This window comes from Microcaecilia unicolor, chromosome 3 (assembly GCF_901765095.1).
Source record: "Microcaecilia unicolor chromosome 3, aMicUni1.1, whole genome shotgun sequence".
Classification (NCBI taxonomy): domain Eukaryota; kingdom Metazoa; phylum Chordata; class Amphibia; order Gymnophiona; family Siphonopidae; genus Microcaecilia; species Microcaecilia unicolor.
Window position 1 is genome coordinate 315275705 of NC_044033.1, and position 15784 is coordinate 315291488.

At 37.1% G+C, this 15784-nt stretch overlaps 2 protein-coding genes across 2 annotated transcripts in view; both read right to left on the reverse strand.

The window, feature by feature from the left end:
• The window catches only part of LOC115466805 (homeobox protein Hox-D3a-like), a 195631-nt gene extending 187400 nt beyond the window's left edge, over nucleotides 1-8231 (reverse strand). Inside the window, exon 1 of the mRNA XM_030198335.1 lies at nucleotides 8165-8231. The gene's annotated coding sequence lies outside the window, so the exon portion shown is untranslated. The remainder of the gene's footprint in view (nucleotides 1-8164) is intronic.
• Nucleotides 8232-10541: 2310 nt separating this feature from the next.
• Nucleotides 10542-13488, reverse strand: HOXC5 (homeobox C5). The gene is made up of 2 exons (XM_030198339.1): nucleotides 12927-13488; nucleotides 10542-11938 (listed from the first exon to the last, which is right to left on the reverse strand). The coding sequence occupies exons 1-2, from the start codon at nucleotides 13408-13410 to the stop codon at nucleotides 11724-11726; spliced, it is 699 nt and encodes a 232-aa protein (XP_030054199.1). The 5' UTR covers nucleotides 13411-13488; the 3' UTR covers nucleotides 10542-11723.
• Nucleotides 13489-15784: the final 2296 nt, after the last annotated feature.

Consider the following 15784-nt stretch of genomic DNA (forward strand, 5'->3'; position numbering starts at 1 on the left):
AAGTTCCTTCTCATTGCCTTTTGTAAACCACATGAACATGGATAAATGGCTGATTGAAAGCAGGTGTGTTATCCTACTGATCCCTGCAATAGATCTAGTAGATCTAGTAGATCTATTGTCTTGTCAGGCCCCTACTGGTTATCTATTCTGTAACAACAACAAAACATTTTGGGAAATGGAGTCTTAGAAAAATTATGCCTATGTAGGCTTAACTTGAATGAGTTATATTTTTTCTTAATAGCAATTCAGAACATCAAACATATGTTTTCTTCATTTAATCAAAAATTTGTGATAAACCATGTTCACTCCAAATACTCCAGGGCATCATTGCATAACTTCTGCTCATATCTCTCTCTTTGGAATTTTACCCTTTATGCCTGAGCAAATATTCATTATATGGTGAATTAAACAAGTTATTAGAATTATATCCAGAATAGTCACCTTAAGCAACACATATTTCCCAAACCAGAAAGTTATTTCCTTTAACAAGTGCATAGAAACAGAGGCTCTGTTTATCTAATATGATTTAGAATATTAAGACTATTTTTAAAATCCTCCCTTACCCTACTCTGTGTTCCCCATCCCCCAACACAATTCATTTTCCAGAAAGATCAGAGAGTTGTTTACAGTGAACACATTAAAATATAATAAAGTAAAGATGCCACTAGAAAGCAACTGAGAACCCTCAGTGCTTGAATACTGATGAGGGAAGCAGAGGGATATTGTATATTATCATCATAGCTAAGAGCTTTGATTCAAGGCCTGACTTTGGGTCAGGATCTAAAATGAGAGAAAACCTTGACTCTAACCTGAACTCCAGTGTGACTGCAGAACTCATGATCTGTTGTGACACTCTCATGCAGCAGAATGAGGAAGGGGCGTAGGTAGAAAAACAGCAACAGGGTTTAGCAACATGGTGGTCACAGATGTTCTGCAGCTGACAGAACAAGATAACTCGTCAGGAAAATGACCTAGCTTTCTAAGAAGAGCTAGTCCATTATTTTATTCACATGTCTAAGTAAATAATAGCTATATTATATTATTAGCATTTTCAAGAAGAACTAACCAACTTATTACCATAGCCAATCAGTGTTTGCCACGGTGTTGTCATATGTCCAATGGGGCATGATTGTTGTTGTGTTACCTGTAACCTGAAAAGACCTATAAAAATGTATGTACTTCCTACTTCTTTAGAGACTCAGACCCAGAAGAACACCTATGTGTAGTTGTGGTACTGTACTCTCATAAGCAATTAATTGTACATATACTCAGAGAATAATAAAAGTATTTGATTGCTTATACAGTCTTTGGAGTCTCAGATACAGCAGTACTTTTGTATAGCAATGTTCTGTACTCCCAGTGAGATAACTGAATGCTGACAAAACACACTGCCTCCTATTATCATCTCAGCACAACAAGTACAGACCTTCAACATTAATCACCCCTACCCTGAACCTTCCCATACTAGAAAGCCTCAGAATTTTAGGAGTCACCCTTGACCGGTCACTTACACTCGAAAAACACGTTAACTCCACCACAAAGAAGATGTTCTTCTCGCTGTGGAAACTAAAAAGAATTCAACCATATTTCCCACAAGAGGACTTTTGCAACCTCATACAGTCCGTCGTTCACTGCCATCTGGATTACTGTAACGGAGTCTATGCTGGATGTAAGCAGCAACTACTTAAGAAACTGCAGACGGCCCAAAATATGGTGGCCAGATTGGTTTGTGGAAAGTCAAGGTTTGAAAGTGCCACGCCCCTCTGAGAGAAGCTACATTGGCTACCTGTCAAAGATCGAATCACCTTTAAACTGCTCTCTAGTTCACAAAATCCTATATGGTGAGGTACCTGGCTACATGATTGATCTCATCATCCTACCTCTCTGGAATACATTTAGACTCTCCCGTTCATATCTTACCCTTCATTATCCAGAATGCAAAGGCATCAAGTACAAATCCACATATGCTACCTCCTTCTCTTTCATCAGCACTCAGCTTTGGAACTCTTTGCCAAAGACCATTAAAACCATCACCAACCATCTAACTTTCAGGAAATCTCTAAAGATCATGTTATTTGGAAGTGCTTATCCCACTGCCTCTGCATGTGTCTCCACTGTTGGAAGCGCATCGATCTAGAGACATTTTGGACACATTCCCTTTCCCTCTTCCCTCCAGGTTTCCCTAATCCTTCCGTCCATTCCTACTCTTCCCCAATATCTCTTGTAGGTTTTTCTGCTGTATTAGCTTCATTTTACTGCATTGGCGTCTGCCTCTGTGGTCCGTTGTAAGCCACATTGAGCCTGACACTGTTGGGAAACTGTAGGGTACAAATGAGATAAATAAATAAATATCACTGATCTGCTAATTGTACTTCTACTTGGTAATCAATAAGGTATCTAATTGCTTTCCTAACTGATGCAGCCTTGGGTGATTTATTTATTCCTATATTTATTCCACCATATTGGAAGGGATAGATTCACCCTAAAAAAATCCAATATGAAGGAGAAATCTGAGGTCTACTTGGAACTCCTATAGCTGTAGGGTCTTAGACCCAGATGCACAAAACTTAACGATCCAGCAACTTGCTTTTTATACTGGTTATAGCCAGTTTTAGCATGGAGTTCAGCGAGACATGCACAAGGGTTCAGCAGCAGCAGCTAACGAAAATTGCATGGAAAGTTATTATTCAAATGTGTATCCCAGGTGATGCAAAGATGTTTTCCTAGCAATGCACAGAAAGGACCGCCTACATTTACAATGAAAGTTTTATGGGTGGTCAGGAGCTTCCGGTATTGCTATTTTTTTCCCATTCCCGCTGAAATAGCAGCTGCCAGATGGCTGAGGAGAACTACAGCATCTCTAGAATCTGCCCCCCCCCCCCTGCTCACCAAGCATGTACAGCAGCCCTTCACTCTCTTCTTCGCCTTACTGTCCCTTGCTTTCCTCCCTGCCTATACTGCTGAGGGTCTGGCAGCAATTAAAAAAAAGTTTGAAAAAACATATACACACTGCTTTCATACATGTAGCTTGTATGAAAAACGTATGTGGCATGTGCAGAGCAGCCACACTTAGCGACTGGCTGTTCTGCACATGCTCGGGTGACCGATTGGCTTCCTCCCTGTCCAGCTGCTCACTGTTTTTGCAAGCGGCAAATTTGCATACCGATTCTTTTGAGCATTTCTAGCTATTTCCAATTCGGTAAATTTATGGAGGTGGAAATAGCAATCAGTGCTTTACCTGGACTTTGGTGCATCTGCCCCTTAGTCATTAGAGAAGAAACAAAATTTCACATCTTAAAATAAAAATCCTTAGTGGGGACAAATTTCTTATGCAACCTTCATTTGGAGATAAACACGGTCACAGCATAAAACTGACCTGAAACTCTATGATTTACTCCATGGAGAGTTAAAAAAACGTAGTTACTTTGAAATTCCCACTCAAATATATTTCTGAAAAGATGATAAAGAGGAAACGTAGCAGGGAAATCTGTCATATTATCTTACCTGCCCCAATGATTTTTTTTTTCCCCCTAGCTGGACCAGGTGCTATTCTAAGACATGACAAAGCAGCATTATTGTAAAACAGTGGCTATGTGCACTCTGTCCCCAAATCAAGACACCACCAATGACAACTTTCCCTCCACTCCCACATTAATAGTAGGCTTGACTAGAATTCTTTAGTAGGTATCAAATTTTGACAAAGGAGATAGGCCAACATTCATGTCAAAGATTTTGAAGATCTCCATTAAAATGCCATCAACCCAGGCATAGCTTACTAGGCATCTTCATTAAGACAGTCTCCAGTGAACTTACTCAAAGAATATTGCTACTTTATTCTCCAAAACTAAGAACTACCACTAAGATGACAAGAACCATATGACTCCATGTTTGATTTTACACCCCACTGTTTCCATCTCTGCACAATGAAATTACATGGTAATACTTTGAAAACCCATAGGAGGAAATATATGTTCACTCAATGAATAGTTAAGCTCTGGAATTTGTTAGCAGAGGATGTAGTAACAGTTAATGTTTAAAAATGTTTTGGACATGTTCCTGGAGGAAAAGTCCATGGCAAAAGCCACTGCTGCCCCTCAGATTGATAGCATGGAATCTTGCTACTATTTGGGATTCTGCCAGGCACTTGTGACCTGGATTGGCCACTGTTGTAAGCAGGATACTGGGCTAGATGGACCACCAATCTGCCCCAGTACAGCTATTCTTATGTTCTTACTAAGACCACAGTAATCCCAAGCTGTTTCCACAAGAAAATTTCTAACCTTGCAGTATGACTGGTGCATTTTTAAAGACCAGATATGAGGAATTCTAGATAGCTAATGAGTAAATGATAGAAAATTTGGTAGAGCTTTCTAAAACGTCTGAGGTGACTTCAAAAATTTGTCCATGAAGCAGTATTTATATGTGTATTTCTAGAAATATTTTTTTTTCAGGCCTGGTTGCTGAGACCTTGTCATTTAAAAAAACAAAGACATGTGTTGCTTCTGTATAACATGGGGCAAAAGAGTGACACAGTGATTTGAAATTTGAAATTAGTAGTTTACAGGTGCGGGGGGGGGGGGGGGGGGGGGGGGATACATCTGACTGTCTCCAATCAATGAAACTTCTGGTTTTGAGAAAACACTGTAAGTGTACATCATTCACCTAAATGAAACATGCCTTCTGGGATGCCCTAGTGAAATGCTAATCTTCTGTTGCACAAGAAGGAACCGGTATTTAGACAGCTGTTACTGATCCTATATAGGATGACAGACTTGGACAAAAATGAGTCTCTAGAACTGACTTCTTTAAAAAGCCAAAAGCAGAATAACTGGTTCTAAATGTACAAAGTTCTGCCACAGCAAACCTGTTGGCTGTGTGTACTATCTGGAGAATCTGTCTCCATTTTTGTGTTATCTATAGACTCCATTATTATTATTTTCAATACAGTATAGATAGAAAACTCTCTCTCTCTCTCTCTCTCTCTCTCTCTCTCTCTCTCTCTCTCTCTCTCTCTCTCTCTCTCTCACACACACACACACACACACACACACTCTTTATACACATTCCCTTTTGATCTATTTCTTTCTAAAAGTCTGTCAACCCTTGAGTCAAGATGGTCATGCACTACATCTGAAAGTTTTAATTTTAAAGATGGTTGGTACTCTAAAAGATAAAAGACCTTATTGGTTGTTGTTAATGTGGCATATTTGTAGTTTGTACAATTTGTTTTACTTGTGTTCATGTACTAACCCCCCCCCCTCTTTTTTTTAGGGTGCCTTACATTCCAGTCTGATGTCACCATCCAGACACTGCTCAATTTCTCAGTTCTCTGGTCTTCAGCTTCTAGCTGTCAAATTTCTCTGTGTAATTTATAGGATGGGATTTAATAATCGAATTAAAAAAAAAATAACCTGACTCTCTCAGTAGAGTAACTTTTTGTTAGAAACGACAAGAACAGACGATCAGCATAATCTGTTGAAAAACGCTACAAAGTTTAGATTTCAATTGACGTTGAACCTCTGTGTATTATGAGCTTTGAATTAGTTCGCAATTACTTCAGCTATCATCTTTACAGACAGTGGCCAGGGGATTCAGCCTACCACGTCTACCACCATTCAACATAATTTTAAGTGTACTAGAGATGTAAGTGATACCCGTAAATATACGGGACGTACAATGTATGTATGTTTTTGCAGTTAAGTATTGGCAACTACACACACACACACTGCTAAGAAGGGTTATAGAGTTTATTGTTTGTTTGTTTGAATCTTCAAAATGAAGAGAAACAAAGCAATTGACTTCGGAAAATGCTCTTTTCTATACAGTTTGGACGGTACTTTTGAATTTGACTTTCAAGATCATCTGAATGCAATCAAATATGAACACAGTGATGTTATAAAAGTAAGAAACTGAAATTTGACTGGGCTCTGTATATTCTCTGTGTAAGGCTACACAATAAAGGCTATACTTTAAACGGTTTTTAATCAGCAATAAATATCTGATTGTTTAAAACAAGTTTTACTAAGGGCACTTAACTCTGAATCGTCAGTGTGTTTTGCGGAAGCACGATAGCCTGTCCAAAGTCATCAGTAGAAGGCACACATTCTTCCAATATAAAATCTTTTTTTCATCTATTAAACCCTAACTACACACAGAAATAGCGTGTTGACGTAAAAGCTACATTTTAACTGGAAGTTGTAGTTTATCCCAAATAAAATTGATTTATAACTCGTCTATTCAGGTTCTTTTCTAAAATAGGTTGGTAGAACGTGTAAAAAATCACCACCGCAAGGTCATTTGTTGGTAAAGCTTTACAGCAAAATAGGAAAAGTTAGTAGTACCCTGAATTCAGCGTGAGTACTTAGTGACGTAATAATACTATACCCTCCCCCTCCGCAGTGCATCATTGTGATGTCATCAGAAATGGATGTTTTTGTCCTGTAATTGAAGCAAGCTCCTTGTGTCTCTGGCCCCATACCCAGAAAAGATGGGCCGTCAATATATTATCCTTGAATCAAACATGCGCATTTATGTAGCTTCAGCTGTTTTTCTAGCAATACTGTAGTTCCTATCTCACTCATATAATATAGGTCTTCATCATATTGATAATCCAGTTCTCAATACTGTACTTAGTATATGACGTTTTATATCAACCATAGGAAAAAAATATTGTAAAATTAAGTATTTTACCAAATCTATCTATGTAATGTGTGTCCTCAGTAGAATGTTGGTAGTGTTAACAGATCATTGTGTTGTGTTTATTATTTTGGGTGTTCAATTAGATTATTTTTCTAGAGGAGAATTAAATAACTGTCCCTGTTTTAGAAAAAAAAACCCTTAGGAAGCAGTTGTGTCTGTGTTTACCTGCAAGCTTTTTGGGATAATAACTGAGAAACTTTAAAGGAAATTCACTTGTAATTATGTAATCACTGGGCCCGATTCAACCTACCTGACCTCTTTCCGTTTCAGTTTTGAGTTTAGTGAAGTTGATACTGATATGTATTGCAAATTTTGTTTACAGTTTGGAATGGAAATAAATTATGTGGTTACCTGAATGTAGTAAATAATATTTTCTGTCATATTTACTAAAGGAATATTTACTTTATCTATTTACTTACCTACTTAAATATGCCCTAGACAAATGTATGGCTTATCTGTTTTATTGGGCTTGTGATTGCATCTGAAAGGGTGAGTGGGGGCAGGAGGAGATATAAGGTTTGGGGGGATGGGAGACATGAATGTATGAATGAACTATTTTTAGCACATGGCCTAGACAAGGCCTATGTCCTTTAACATTGACAGAATGTGCAAGCTAACAAATATCTATTATTTCAAATCCATCAAACATTTATCATGATGATAAAAACTAAGTTTAACATGTATGGAGTTATTTGTTAGTACTCTGGTTTTAGAAAGAACTGTGGGACCACACATATATGAAATCCATCACTGTAAGCTTTCGGAAACACGAGAGGTATTTATTTTTACGAGAGAGGCTCGGCATGATTAGTGTTAGCCGAGTGCCAAATGATCTCACCATTTTTCCAGGCGGAAGCGTTTGTTTTCCTATCGCACACCTGCCAGGCCAGCAGACTCAGCAGACTAGTGAAACTTGCAGGCGTCTTGATACAGTCACGCTGAAAACTCAATAACGCGCATGCACTTTAGCAGACCGACCTTTCTTTCTCTCCCCCCCCCCCCCCCCCAACACGTAAACGTTAAAACTAGGGACAGGAAAATGAAAGTTTTGATCCGGGATTTTATGCAGGCTTTCTCGTCCCCTCTAACCCTTTTCAAGGACCTGCCTGTGTGACCTAGCATATTACAAGGAATTACATACCCTGCTTCTGTAGATTTGGAAGAACCTTTTACCTTTTTTTTTTTTAATCGTTTCTTATCTAATTTTGACAAGTACTGAGAAGTGAAATCAACTCTCTCTCCCTCTCCTTGATAAGGCCTGTGAAGGAAAGTTCGCGAGCGCATGCCTTTTATTACTTTACAAGCATAACACTGGCATGTGCCTGTTATACGTTCATTTGGACTCTTCCTAATGTTTCTAGTATTAAAGGCACGTAGATCAACATAACAATCTTTATTTTCAACCAAGGCTTCACTGGAAACGTGAAGCCCTTCTTCGACAGTGAGAAAACAAAAATGAACTTACTGACTTTGCTCAGGATCCATTTGGGAAGAGGCACACTCTCACTAACAGCAGGCTGGAGCGACGTAATCCACTCTAATGCCTTGTCCCACTGTCCCAGCATTAAAACCCTTAGCAGCTGCGATGGTGGACAGTTAACATTATATATGATGTAAATATATTGTGGGTTTGTCCGCTCCCCCAAACCATAAAACTTAGTTTAATGGCGTCACGTGATCCAGGAGAGCCACTCACAGCCTTTGCTTAAGGCCATCCACATAAATAACCTTCAAAAGTTTTAAACTACTATTTTCACATTGAAGCTCAGGGAATTTGTGTTAATGTTCTCACTCAAACGAAAAGGCCTTTGCTTTAAAGTGCTGGGTTTTCTTTTTTTCTTTTTTTTTTTTTAAACAAACTTTTTATTCTCTTTATTCTCTTTTAACAATTTGAAGTTCCCAGTGTACATGTTTATTTACATATATAGATATCGTTGACAGGAAGAGGTAAGTAATGTTTTCTCTTTTATTTCTATTTTGACGAGTCTGTTAGTCGCCGGTGAAAGTGCCATGGGCACGGAAGTACTGGGCTTTGTCAAAGAGACAACGAAAGAAACCTTAGTTTGAAGAAATTATTTTAAAAGGCAGAGAAAGCATTTTGACTTGGATGGGAACAGCTCGCACGGGAATTAATATTGATGGGGAGAAAAACCCTTATAATTTTTCATAAGCCAGAACCCTAGTGAACTGTATTTACTGAAGAGGGGATACAGGTTAGCATTAACTCAAGATTTTCTCGTCATTGTATATGTGTTTGTGTTAAGAAATGTAACGCGAAACTGTTAATGAACTTGGTAAGTGCTAATAATGTTTAAAGGCGTGAGGCAACTTTGCTGATGAGGGTGGTTACAAACAAAACACAAAAAATGCCAAGAAAACACAACTACAGCATAGGGTATTCCTTTCCTTACTCACCTCCCATATCAACGTCAGATTATATCCAAATTTGAATAATCCACTCACAAAAATGATGGAAAAGTCGTGGCAGGACTGGACTATCAAACTCTGTGATGGTCACTTTTTTTTTTTAAAGAACAGTAATGGTGAGTGTGAAATGTATAAAATAAAAATGAATCTTTTAACATTGCGAGAACAAATTAAACCCAGCATAGGAGTCAGCTCTGGAGGTGCTTCAGAACCCCTGAAAATGAGCAAACTCTTTGACTGGGTCCAGGGAGGGGTAATTTCCCTAGGGTTTAGCACCCCCCAATTATTTTGGAAAGTGACTCCTATGAAACCTAGGTGTATCTCTAAGCATTTCATTGATGGTATAGAAGGAATAGATAGCATTCTGGAAGGAAAATCTGTCCTCTACACTCAACCTCCTACTGTGTGTGTGTGTGTGTGTGTGTGTGTGTGTTTACGTGTGTATTTGTGCTTCTGGTGGGGGGGGGGGGGGAGGAGAGAAGTTCTTATCCTTTCCCCCGAAGTATTGCTTCCTTCTCCGGAATTTGTGCTTTTGTCTCCAGCGTGTAAAGGAAACGCTGTAAAGTTTTATAGCGCTATATTGACATGTCCTCAAACCCCCGCCCCCCTTCCCCAACATTTGGCTGCACTGTAAAAATACATTCCCTGGTCACCTCAGATATAAACTGAGCAACCAGGAAACAACTTTTTAAAGCAAGGAGCCTAATGTCGACACTTTACGAGGAAGCTACTAACACAGGTTTTAGGCCCTAACCGTGTTTTATTGTGCCACATACCTTAAGTCACGTCTTAAGACGAGTTTTTGGATAGCTTCCTGACAAATACATTTACTCTGTAGGTGCAAATGGAAAATTATTCCTAAATAGAATGATCTTTCTTTCTCATTTGACCTTAGCTGTTTAGTTCAGTTATACCGCCTTTCCGATGAGGCTATGAAAGATTGGATCTGCCCCAAATGTCTATGGATTCGATAGAGCTTGGGCACAAATTTTACTAAAAAAAAATATATTTTTTTCAAGAAATAAAAATCTAACCTCCTCGAAACTTTTTAAAATGCAAGTGGGTGGTGTTTGTAAATTAGCTCTTAAACGTACTGAATTATTCAGAAAAACAAAACTGCGGTAAGCTCCACCTCGTTTTTAAAAAAACTGATTATTGTGAATCATATATAAGGATATAAGATAATTATTGTTGAATTATCTTTAGTAACAAATCCAAAATGCTGTACTGCAAACAATTAAGGTTAGAAGGAGACCTTGGGTGACTTGAAGAACTATTGTGGAGAGCAGTACAAGTACACAGTTGTTTTCTATATATCAAATATACTTTGCAGGACAAATTGTATCTCCTAGGAATAAAATCAGCTATTATCACAGCACATAGCACACGGGACAATGCGGAAGAAATACAGCAACCATGAGATCACTTGTTCTGCATATGGAAAGCGCAGAAAGTTAACAAAATCAACTGTAGTTGATTCAGAACATTGTCAAGAGAGATATATTTCCGGCCAGTAAGGCAGTGTCAACCCGCTAGGGTAACGGTTTACATTAATTTCTTTTTATTCTTTATGACAAAATATAAGTTCCAATGGTCTTTCACGTACGAAACTGCAACCAATAAATACCTAAAGTACATTGCTTAAAAAAAAAAAACCCTTAAATGAGTTTTAACAATGATTTAGAATTGGCTTTATACACTTTTAGCATTATAGTAGATCTACAATAATTACGTAACAAATAAATTACACAATTGGTACATGTACAGCTGCGTCTTTACCACAAATGTTTTAACAAAATGTACCAAATAATAATTATGAAAAACACCAGAGACAAAGGAATTATTTTGTGTGTTTCACTGACTTCTGACCGTATGCATATTATAATGTACTGATATCTAGGTTTGAGAGGAAAACAACACTTCAGCATTCTTTTTTTGTTAGTGTGTGTATGCAAGTGCAGGACCATACAAGTGCAAAATGGGAATGAGTCAACTGATGGTTCTGAGGTCATAGACAGAAGGTAAACAAAATACAATGTGAAAGGTGGAAATGTCAGGCCCTTTTCCTATAGTTTCAATATGTAGCTATTCAGTAAACAAATGACCCCCCATTTTGCATGACACACAATAAGCTATGTCCAGACTTTCCTCGTCTCTATGGCACATCAAGATTAGCATATTTGCCAAAGAACTTTACATGACCTCAGGCAGCCTGCCCTGTATTCAAAGGGCTGCTTAGTCTACAGCTCATGAAATACAGTATAACCTACGATGTCTTGTTTGAAAGAGAACTTTACAAGTTGAGACACTGAATGAACAATCTATAGATCTATGCACTACATTCTGCAGGAAGCTATTGAATAGACGTTGCAAACTAGCAACTGAAACTCTTGTTTTAAGAATTTGTGAATGTGTTGTGAATGTGTGGCGCAATAGTTCACTGAAAAAAACCCCATCCAACAAGTTCTGTTTCTTTCTTTTTTTAAAGTGAGATCTGTCTGTCTGTCTGTCTATCTCTCTCTCTCTCTCTCACACACACACACACACACCACACACACAATTCTAGTGGGAATATGCCTATACTTTTCAGCCTGTCTTTACAGAGAGTCCTTGCTTTTCAATTTACAATCCTTCTTCCACTTCATCCTTCGGTTTTGAAACCAAATTTTAATTTGCCTCTCATTTAAACATAGGTTGTTGGCGATCTCAATGCGCCTCCGGCGGGTGAGGTATCTGTTAAAATGAAATTCTTTTTCTAATTCCAGGGTTTGGTAACGGGTATAGCTGGTCCGGGAACGTTTGCCATCTGTCTCTGAAAAGGCAAAAGCAAAACAAAGAAAATAAAAACAAGAAACAATCACTGCCTGTGCCCGCACACATAACAGAGAAAAATGAAAAATAATAACCCACCCAAGAAAACAATCGTGTAAAAGTATAAACAATATAATATCAAAGCATAGTGAAAATGCATATATTTTTGTGTGTGTGCGCCCCCCCCCCCCCTCATGTGTGAATATATCTATACACATACACACACACACTCACACGCGGGCACACACATATATATTTACTAAATACAACAAAAAATTATTATATGTGCATATATAATATACAAATATGTATAATATGCATTATATATAGATATATACATATCATCATACAGTTATTACATACGCATGCACTTGATAGTATATGTGTACAGCATTTTTATGCAAAAACTTAAAATATGTGTGGTACAAAATATATCAGTAAAGTATTATAATTCTAATCAAACACTCGACATTCTGGCAATATAACTAATAGATCGAGCTAGCACCTCTCTACGGAGCCCTTTCACATCTTATTGCTAAACGAGAATTAGATCAAAGTTTTTAGCTCATGATTTCCTTCAGTTTTAAACTCATAAGAAACTGAAGGGATGAGAGATAATCCTGCATAATATGTAGTCCACAGTGCTAAATTATTGCCTTTTATAAAGAACAGCAAGAAAAATGAAAGCATTTAAGAAATATTGTCTTTCATGAAAAAAATCCTTGCTGCTAAAGTTTATTTTTTCCCCTTACACACCCCATCGCCAAAAAATGGAAATATTGCGTTTTATACACGTTTTGTTTCTATGATCCAATTATGCTGTCGTAAATTTGGGTGTATATAGCCTCTAAGCCTTTTAGTGGACAGCTTTACGAGCAATTGATGCCTTAGTCGTAAAATTTACGACCTCTTTTTTTATTATTTGCCCCGTATGGCCTATAAAACCAAGGCGAAACCCTGTGAAACAAAATCAAGAAGCTTAAGTTTACCATGGCTCATATGCAGTTTGGTCATCCACGGATATATCTGTGGTGGTGGTTGTTGTTGTAGTTGCTGCTGCTGCTGCTGCTGCTGTGTTTGCTGTCCTCCGTGTTGTGCTCTTTGTACCGGCTCAGCTTTGATCTCCCCAGTGATCTTAGATCTTTCCTCCAGGGCTGTGTTACCAGCTTTCTGATTGTAAATTCCTGGGTTGAGAGCACTCTGCTCATCTCTGTTCAAAGCCTGCCCTGGAGATGCCATAACTGAGCAGGAAGGCCGATCAGGGTTAGTTCTTGGGTTTGAAGACATGTCCAGACCGTTCATAGAGTTTGAAGTACCAGAGGAAGGGAATGTTATGCTTAAATCCAGCCCACCATAGCAATACCTGGATGATTGAACCTCAGATACAGATCCATAATTCCCATAACTTTGCATGGAATAGGCAGGAACATTTTGACTTTGCTTATAGAATGAATTGGTTACGTAGGAACTCATGGCGGATGTGTGTGTGTGTGTGTGTGTGTGTATGTATATGTGTGTGTGTGTGTATGATGTTGCTCCCTTTGATTAAGCTTGATTTGTGGCCCTTTGAAGTTCAGGCTTTTTTGTTCTTTAAAGTGCAGAATTTATAGGTGGAGATTCCTCTTTCCTCATTCTATGTGCGCTGCCCAAATATGGGATGTTTAAATAGAATCACGTGTTCGTGTTGGCCAGTCATAAATTTGGCTTGATGACCCCAGGAGGTTATTGATGGGATCCTATGAAACGGATCTGATATGTTGGAAGAGCAAACTGAAGGCCCCAAGTCTAAAAAACCAACACAATGAGACTATAGCGTCACCTGGTGCCAGCTGAGTGGTAGCGCGGGTGCTAAGATATGGCTGCATCACAGTACCTACACCCCCTCCCCTTCTTTAGGAATGACATACATTTATGAATAAACTGTATTTAATGTCTAAGTACGATCTTACATTCATTGAAATTGATCATAAATATATATATATATATATATATATATATATATATATATATATATATATATATATATATATATATATATATATATATATATATATATATATATATATATATATATATATATATATTGCGCAAAAGGAAAGGTTTTGTAGGATTTTTCAAATTGATAAATGCAGTTCAGTTTTGGGTTATGTAAAGCTGCAACTTAAAACAAAGTGCGTTATGCATATAATTCTATGTAATATATCTTTTCATGTAAGTAAATTAATTTTCTAAATAAATCTATAATTGTATCTATTATGATATAAATACATACCAAAATATTGGCGCATATACTCATATCATATATATATTCAGTAACAAATAAACACACACACACCCTGTATAAATTTGTTTGCTTCTTGCTAAGTTAGATTCTATCCTTTGTTTGAAGTATACTGTACATTTCGAAGGATTCCGCGTACCTTCCATCGTTTTTTAAATGATAGTGTGTTCTATACCATATTTTAATATGCTTGTTTATCTTTGTTTTGTGTCAGCATTACCTGTGTGTGTGTGTGTGTGTGTAAGATCATAAAAACACCTTTACCAAAACCATTCCTTGATCAGTATAAAAAACTTCAATGAAACCAAATGATTTGATTGAATATGGTGTGCTAAAGCTAGTATATATAAAACTATAGCTCAATTGCATGATATAAAAGTCTGAAAGGTTACTTGTTCACATATCACCTTCTTCAGCAGAGAACTGCTTAAAATAAGCACATATAGAGCCATAAATAGATACTAGGTGAGATAGTTTTCTGAAGTTACATTCATAGTGAAAGGGAATAATTTAGTATCTAAACATTACACTCAAATATGACCGTGCGTTTTATTTTTGTCTTCGATTATTACTAAAGGAACGGTATAATATAGTTTTAATGTAAAGTCCGATCACTGGAATTTGCAAACACACACACACACACACACACACACACACACACACACACACACACACGGTTAATATTGTTTTTCCTCATCTACATTTTTATTTAACTAATAAAACAGAAAATAAATACTATTTTGGTTCTTTTAGGGAAAACAATTTTTCATAAAATTATAGGTAAATGCACACTTAAAGCATTCGAACAAATGCATACATTTTTGCCCCTTCCTCTGTTTTAGAAGCGATTGTAATCACCTCCTATAGGCAGAGGTTAAAGGAAAACCTGTTAAAATTCTACAAAAGACATCATTTCCGGAAATTTACCTCCAGAGTTAAACTTTGACCATAAAATTTAGCTAACCATTGTTACTGAAATAAAAATGTTTATATTTAAATATTAAACTATACAGGATTTGTCTTAAGAAAAAAAAAGATTTCATTTTTCATGCAGAAGCACAAAAATATTGTGAAACATATATTCTGTCCTATTGTATAATGAAATTCTACCATCACCGCTATATGTTATGTGGTCTGATATTATCGCTGGTGGTCGTTCTGTTAATATTTTGGTTGCCCAAAGTTGAAACATCCTTTGATTATTTAAGATCTGATCAATTTGGTTTTTCAATATAATCGTTGATTGTTTTGTTTAAGCAGTACTGTACATTTTTCATTGCATATGAGCTCTAACAGCAGTAGAACCCTAGGAAATGATTATTCTAATGGGGGGGAAAAAGTAAATAGTACAGATATCTTGTAACGCCTAATTAGTTTGCAAATAAGTGAAAATAATATTAGGCATAAAGAAAAGAGGTAATTGTCTCATATTTTTTCAATGAAAGGGCTACATTTGCTAGGAGACACAATGATGGAAACTCCCAAACAGCATGAACTATTTGAACTGCTAAATAATAATAATAGTAATAATAATAATAATAATAATTCAGTAACCTTTAAAAATAA